General features: G+C 38.5%; 1 protein-coding gene across 1 annotated transcript; it reads left to right on the plus strand.

Annotated features, from left to right (window-relative positions):
* The first annotated feature begins 792 nt into the window (after window positions 1-792).
* On the plus strand, window positions 793-6,704 carry cxcl12a (chemokine (C-X-C motif) ligand 12a (stromal cell-derived factor 1)). The gene is made up of 4 exons (XM_085182982.1): window positions 793-932; window positions 2,542-2,659; window positions 3,599-3,682; window positions 5,334-6,704. The coding sequence occupies exons 1-4, from the start codon at window positions 866-868 to the stop codon at window positions 5,359-5,361; spliced, it is 297 nt and encodes a 98-aa protein (XP_085039108.1). The 5' UTR covers window positions 793-865; the 3' UTR covers window positions 5,362-6,704.
* Window positions 6,705-8,156: the final 1,452 nt, after the last annotated feature.

Genomic DNA, 8,156 nt, shown 5'->3' on the forward strand with positions numbered 1-8,156 from the left:
AAAAGGTAATTATGGTGTTAATGCATTAGTATAAGGTATCATTTGATGAACATGTGAATAGGAATAAATTTCTCAGATCTAGGCCCACACACCCACACATTCTCCAAAAGGCCAAAAGTGTTGTATGCTCTTTCTACACCACATTTTTTACTTTTTGGAAACATTAGTGTATACTCACAAAAATTCTTCCCACTTTTACTTATGTAGGGTCATGACCAGTTATAACATGAAAAACCAAGAAGCATGAAAAAAGCATGCGCAAAAAAATGTTTCTCTTTCTTTTCAGCAGCAGCTTTAAGGACAGCGCAGAAGAAATCATGCCAATTGCTTGAAGGTACATTTTGGATCCTACCCGTATTTTTTAGGAAATAAATGAACAGCTACCAATCAGCTTACTGCCAAGTCTTCTTCCATGTAAAAAAAAAAGAAAAAAAAAAAAAAAAGAACACTTTCATTAAACACTTTCGTCAGAGGCATGTGCACACTTGCGCGCGCCTGGGGGTCTATCGCGCATTAATAGGCTCTATCCGAAAATCCTCCTAAAACACCGGAAATAATAAAAGCTCCTACAAAATAAAAGAATGACAAAGTCATTAATATAAGATTTAACACAGATCTATTAAAATGACGGCTCATCTATGACGTGTTTTTTCTTAAAGTGGTTTTTGTTACAATTTGACGCCTTATTACTTCATAAATATCCGTTAAAGTAAAAAATCTACTTTTACTTTTACCGGAAACACCATTTCTTTATGGTAGCTTGACGCAGTGGTGCCTAATTTAACACTCCGCCGGTGCCCCGTCTGTCAGAACTCCTCTGGACTTTACTCTGAGCAGTTTCGGAACTCTTTGACATTAACGCAAAATGGATGTGAAACTACTGGCGGTCGTGGCTGTACTCATGGTGATGATATATGCACCTCCAGCGCAAGGTATGGGTTCATTTTCGGGGTTGCTGTTTTATGTTGCTTCAGATTTTGTTTAGACTGTATTGCAGCTGTGATGCGTATTGGAGGGAAGTATCAGCAACATATTTGCTTTTACGCTGTCCACCTGTTGACTTGTCTTGTCTGTAGTCCATTCATCCATCATTTCTTCCGCGTATCCAGACAGCAGGGATAGGCTCCAGACGAGCTGCGACCCTGGATGTCTATAGTATTTCTATAAATAATAACCCCGATAGAGTTCTGCAACTCTATCGGGGTCCAGTGCGTCCGCAGTTCTTTTTAAATACTTTTTTTTGCTACTAATTATTTTACATTAAATACAGTTACTGTAAATCAGTGTGTATTTATAATATTAGTTGCCAAAAATCTGAGCACGACATCAGATGAGAAATTCCAATTGCGTGCACTCGGAGTGCAATTACTGTGGGGAAAAAAGGGGGAAAAAACGTAAATTGGACCTGAGAATTTAAAATTTTATTTACATTTTTTAAAATGCATAAATCTTTCATGCATTTTTTTTTCCTTGAAGAAGGGAGAGTGCATTTTTTGCCGTGCGTAAAGCACGGCAGGCTGCACATGTGGCTCTTGCCGTATAGGAATTTCCCCGCTGGATCAGTGATCAGCGTGTGTTTGTCCTTCCCTTTGTTTTCTTTTAATTAGCCACAAATGAAGTCTCTAGAAGCCAAACCTCAGCTAGCCTACGTGGCGACATCAATCACCCAACTTGAAGGTGTTGCGCTCTTTTATCATGGTAATCAGGTGTAAAAATAATTAGCGTAGTTTAATCCACTGGGGCAGGTTTCACCATCTGTGACTTACAGTCGGCCAGTATCGCTTTAAAACAATTTACTGACAAGTAAAACTTAACATGTGTATAAACGGCATTTGGGCTAAAACTACCTTCTATCGGCGCGACTGCTTTATCTATTTTCAACGCCGCTTTTAGACGTAACGAAACGGGGAAAAAAAAGATTATCTTTATTTTTCCACATTAATCAACTGTGACCATCTCAGTGTAGGAACCTGAAAGCTGAGGCTCCAATGGAAACTGCGCACATCCATCACGCAGGGACCACACAGTACACAGTGATGTTTGAAAGAGCTTAGTGTTTGTGGGTGTAAAACCCCCGTTAATAATGTACTCAGTCTCTCTGTTTGCTGTGTGGGATGAGCAGAAACTGGATTTTGTAAAGCTTAAATATGGAATTTTCATCTGTCAGTGTCATTTGTTAGTCCTATTTGGCAGTGTTGACTGTAGGCTTCTCGGCAAGGAAAGAGATAAACAAGTAGAATGGAAGGATAAAAATCAAACGCTTTAAATCCAAAAGACTCTGTATACTTCACTGCAGGGGGCATATTATTTATTTGTTCATAATCAGAGGGCTGGTGCATGCTTACTTTGTGCTTTGATAGGCTAAAGACTTGCTGTATTTTTATCTTATTTGCTGGTGGAATTTGTGATATTGTATTATGTGTATGTCATTTCATACAGGAATGATATTTCATTTAATCTAATCTGAATTATTGCTTTGTTTAAATTTTGCTTTACTTTAAAATAGTTTTGTTATACTCAACTTCTCTTTTGCTTTCTCAGCAAAGCCCATCAGCCTGGTGGAGAGATGCTACTGCCGTTCAACAGTCAACACTGTCCCACGAAACTACATCCGAGAACTTAGGTTCATCCACACACCCAACTGCCCCTTCCAAGTGATGTGAGTGTTGTTTTTGACTTCTCCAGGCAGCACGTTTTCTGTCTGGGCCATATAAACGTTAGACAGGTTTCCTCCTCGTTCGGACATTTCTCACCATCAATCTCTGCAGGGTGACAAGCCAGAGAAAGGAATCAGGCATGAATGTGTACATACACGCCCCTCAGTCACTCGCTCGCTCATTCACAGAAAACAAGTCGTTCTTTTTGCAACTGGCCCACTGACGCATCCACAGGAAGTGGTCCGTTTGAGTATGAGCGAATGTGAAAAGGTGGTGGAAATTGGATAGTTTTGTTTTTTAACCAGGAAGCAATAATCGTGGGTTTTGTAACTGGGTTTGCTTCTCATTTGCTTGTCACGCAGCGTTTTCTCTTCATACTGTTCATACAACCTTTAGTTGAGATCGCATTCGTCGGCATAGCTTGTGCAGTGCAAATCCATACATGAAAGTGTGTGGCAACATCGGTGAAAAAGGGTCAGTTGCAATAGAACTTAAGAAGCATGGAAAAATAAAATTGCCACATCTTACAAGTTTACATAAAGAGACATAAAACATGTCTGAAGCTACTTAAAACAAGATCTGTTGCCAAATGAGGCATGGTCCCCCACATGGAGACATATGATATGGTTGTAGCCCATTCTTTAAATAACCACAGGACTATCATGGCTTTAGAAACTAGCCTGCGCATTGCAATATATTCTAATTTGACCTAACACTAAAGTACCTTAAGGGTCAGTATCTTATCAATATTAATGCATATTAATTTCTGTAGCAGCATCACTTACAAATTAAGGCACTACTATTAAGAGGTTTGCTGCAAGTATCAAACTAGCAAGTCAGTGTTAATTCAGTCAGTTTGATAACAGTGTGTTAAGATACCCACTGTTAATGATTATGCATATTTCAAGCTTTTATCCTCATCTTATCCTTTTTCTAATCAGTGCCAAGCTGAAGTCAAACAAGGAGGTGTGCGTGAACCCAGAGATCCGGTGGCTGCAGCAGTACCTGAAGAACGCTCTCAACAAGTAAGTATCAGCAAATCCAGCAGATTTTAGTCATGGGGTCATGTTTTTTTCTGTAATACACAATCCCGTCTGGCTTTAACAAATCTGTTGGCACAAGTGGGATATACTCACTTACACTCTATAGAAATTTAAAACAAAGAATTTACAAATCCAAAGGCGCAAATGCGCATTTGGATGTTTACCAATAGACTATTGTAGGAGTAAAAGCTCTCAATTGCCCAATTTATATTGGAACCCAAAGTCAAAACATGCTGGTACATGACCAAGTGGGAGTAGAGCGTTTCCACTTTCACATACAAAGTGTGGGTGCACTTAATCTGCTCTTAAGTGCTATTGCAGGTTTGTTCCTGGTCATCACTATTCATACTGGAACACAGTTTATATTAAACTGCAAATGCAGTTTAATATAAACTATACACGGCACACTTGCATACTGCTTAGAGTTTGGGACATTTAGTGCATTAAATGTTACATCGGAGAGTAAAGATAAAGATAACGTTGTAAATTTGTAAAAATAATGTAATATGATGGGATTCGTGGTCACCTTATGCAACTCTGAATTGCACAATCAAGTTAAATTCATACTGAGACTGGTGGCGCTAAAAGTCACTGTCTCCTTCCTTCCCTGAGGAAGCAGACACTTTTCTGAAAGATGTTGGTACAACAAAGTTTATAGAAGGGATCAAGTTGCCATGTCTGTTATTTAAAGAACGAAACAAACACTGCACTGTGCGATGGAGGCAGATAAAAGAGTTTTTGGAATGTCACATGTGGATTCTCGTCTTTTCATGTAAAGAAAACTAAACGCACTACGGCATTTAATCCAGCTTGTGACATACACACTCAATACACACTGACAGATCCGCCCACAGTCTAGCAGTCAGACGGCCTGTCTCAAGGATGACTGTGGAGCCCTCGGGTTGATGAGGCGTGAACAGCCCTCTGCATAACAAAATAGCGCATGTAGAGTGCATGTTGCTTGTTTACAATCAGTCAGATCTAATGTGTTTCCACTTACACATGCAGTCACAGAGGAGGAGGCATAAACCTGCTTGTAATGTGTAGAAATGCGCACGATTATAAGCCATGCGTTACTTTTGTAAACTAAATGATGATTGCCTTTTTGTATCTGACGAGTGGCAGATATAATTAAAGAACCCACTGGAGTTCCAAGTGTTTATACTGTTAATATCCTGTTTATCCTTTGGCATCATCGCCCTGAGACTGCTTCACGTCAGTGCTCTGCAAAATTACATCTTCAGACATAACATTTTCAGAATGGCCCACTAGTTGACCGGCCAACTGAAAGTGAATGCAGAAATCAAATTACATTTATTATTGCTAAGATGGTTAGCTCATGATTACAAGTCAAAAACATTTCAGCTTTCTAAACAGGAAGCAGCTGTTTTTACTTGATAACCTGGAACTGAAATCAGTCGTGAGTTGTGCCACTGGACTAAATGCTCATTAATTTGTTTACTACTCACAAGTTACCGTGCATTTATCTTTTGTTGTATTTTTGACACTCTATTATATGGAGTGTCAAATATTTAGACCACGTGAACAGTCAGCACCAAAAAGCCATATGATTCTGACGTTGTAGTTCCCGTGTCTACTTTGTTCTCATGACAAATGTGCTTTTCCCTTCCAGGATGAAGAAAACCAAACAGGGCAACTAAAATGCCTGCAGAAATCCTCCTGAGCCACCGCTGAGGATTTGGACCACATCATCGCAGATATGTAACATGATACCAGATCATGTGTTAAGTTGTACAGCACTTACTCTAGCTGACACGCTGCAGCCTTGTGCATGAATCAGCTTCAAAGTCCTCACCATAAACACCATGCTCCTAGCACTGCTGCATCCTTCACCACTTCATTTCACCACTTATAGATTTAACAAAATATTAGTGCAAAGTGCCATTATATCTATGAGTGTATACTTTCCTAACCATAGTGTAAATACTATTTTGTTAATGGACTTTAAAAGTATAGAGCTATTTTTGGAGATTTTTCCTTTGGCCTCTCTGTTATTTAGGAAAAAAGCAAAGGCCCCACCCAGCGTGAAGGGGCTTAAAGAGGGATGACGTGGCTTAGCTAGGTTTCCTCCATATCAAACTTTATTGAGCATCCCATTTGTGAGGAGCACAGTCTTGTGGTCTGTGGATCAGTTTATTCTGATCATGTCAGATTTCAGATTACACAAATTGATGTATAGGTTCTCCTCTAAAATAAATAATCAGTTTAAGTTAATTGGCACCAAGGAATTTAAGTGAATGCCAGCTGCCCCCCAACTGAAAACCCCTATAAAAATAGCAATTACAATGTTTTTGTGATGGAAATTAATGCAGAAAGAGCTGCAGCATTTCCTACAGCTGTTCTGTGGCTGATTATGCGCCTGCGTCTTATTTCTTTCTTCTTTTTTTGTTGTTCTTTGTAAAAGCTCAACATCTGGTTTCCAAACTGTGTTTTAATGAGCAGCCAATAAGACGAGATTTACCAGAATCATAAAATTGTGTCAGTTACTGAGAAATTGTGAGAAGAAATTGTGACACTGATCAAAATAGCCTCTCAATGTGAATACCACTTCCAAACATGGGTGTGCAAAAAAGGTAATTAAAATAGTAATAAAAACAATCGGTAACACAGAGGGCTGCAGTAGAACAAATACTACCATTACTGGCAATTAATATATGTATATAGATTTGACTACCTACAACTGTCATGCAGATAGAAATGCACTTTATACCTGATGTATTCATGTTTTAGCAAAAAAAATGTATTATTACTAACTTTAAACACTACATTCTGTATTTTTGTTTTCTTTTTTTAAAACGGTTTATCGTCCTGTTTCTACTCTTTTGTGATCATTGAATGTGTAACTGAATTTAACTGGTTTGATTTTTTCTTCCACCCTTTTACTCATTTAAATCTCCTCTCCCTATGTAAAATTTATCTCATACAAATGTTTTATTTTTGTACTCTTTTATGCATTTATATTAAATCCAAACATTTAAATGAAGGAACTGTACTCTCACAACTGAGCCATCCAGTGTTGTTTTTTTTTTTTTTTATTTTTTTATTATCAAACATGTATACATCTGGTCAGTAAAAAGGAAATCTTTGAAATACTATGGGTGTTTGATTCCTGTACATGTCACAAGCCTCGTTGCCACTGATGCACACATACACACTTTTCATTCGAGTGACTCTTATAATCATGAAATTGAATGTAAAGCAAGCTCTGCCAGGGCCGACACACAGCTGCTGCAGTCTTACAGTACCAGCAGGTCAGAGGCTAAATGTAAGGCTTTGATGAGAGAACATGTGTTTGGCTTTACTCGCGAGGGTAAATGAAAGGCAAGGACAATGATCCTGCCAGCTATTTAACTATTAACTCAACAAGCGACTATTAGGAAAGCATTAGCGCTAAAAAGGGTGAACTTTTAACTTCCCACATGGGGCCTTCTTTAAGGCTGAGCGAGGTAGTATATCTAATGTGAGTGTTGTGCTAATAGAAACATCAGGGAGAGAGAAAGGGATGCAAGATGCAGGTAACAACCCATTTCACTGTGTTTACTGATTTTCTTTGAAATCCAGTTTAAATGTGAGAAAATATGAGTCAGCAGTAGCTTTATTTCAACTTACAGTTTGGAATATAAGTAAATCAGATATAATCGCTATCTTAACTTGTTTCACTGCAGGGATCTGCAGGTGGAAACTTCGCAGTACTTTGAAGATAAGGGAGCTTATCTAGTGTTTAAGTTTTTAGTCACAGCGGAGATTTCCATCCTAGAGTCTTTGTGTAAGACGCTGTATTACAAAGTGGATCATTTAAACATATTTACCAAGGCTCTGCCTAGCTCATACATTATTTGCCTTCTGTCATTATTATTTTACTACCTGCTCATCGTGTCTGCCTACATTATCACTAACTGATCTACGTAGGCTGCACAGGAATCTGCTCAATTGTGAAATTGTCCTTAATGAAAAGCAGTTGTTTGTAATAGTTAATACCTCATTGTGTCTACGAGACCGCTGCCAACACCCACTGGTTTAACTAAGCAGGTGTTGTGACTGGAACCATGGGGGTAGGGAGTATTGCAAACAGCGAATGGTTTAACTTTAGATTTTATTTAATCAGAAATGGAAAATGTAGGTGGAAAAAATTGTGTGAGGGTATCGCATAAATCTAGTAAAGCCAGGTGATTCATATAAAACGCGTTGTTTCTAATAAACAGAATGGTTAATACGAGTATCTGAAGAGGTTACTGCAAATAGTCATTAAACAAAAGCCTTTGGGAAATAAATGAGTTGTGTTACAGCACTAATACATCCTCACATGAAGTTTGACGAAGTGGAACAGAGCAGCATGATTATCGGGATAATTATAAGATTTACATGAATGATCTTCCTTAGTGCCATGTTAGTAGTTCAGGCCAGCTGGGCACCCAGCCTAAATAAACACACACAG

This window comes from Neolamprologus multifasciatus, chromosome 13 (assembly GCF_963576455.1).
Source record: "Neolamprologus multifasciatus chromosome 13, fNeoMul1.2, whole genome shotgun sequence".
NCBI classification, from domain to species: domain Eukaryota; kingdom Metazoa; phylum Chordata; class Actinopteri; order Cichliformes; family Cichlidae; genus Neolamprologus; species Neolamprologus multifasciatus.

Bases quoted from the DNA above. Each gene is read 5' to 3' on its own strand.
- cxcl12a (XM_085182982.1), top strand. From the start codon at position 866: ATGGATGTGAAACTACTGGCGGTCGTGGCTGTACTCATGGTGATGATA. The intron at 933-2,541 runs GTATGGGTTCAT...TTGCTTTCTCAG, and splicing joins ATATGCACCTCCAGCGCAAG to CAAAGCCCATCAGCCTGGTG. The intron at 3,683-5,333 runs GTAAGTATCAGC...TTTCCCTTCCAG, and splicing joins CTGAAGAACGCTCTCAACAA to GATGAAGAAAACCAAACAGG.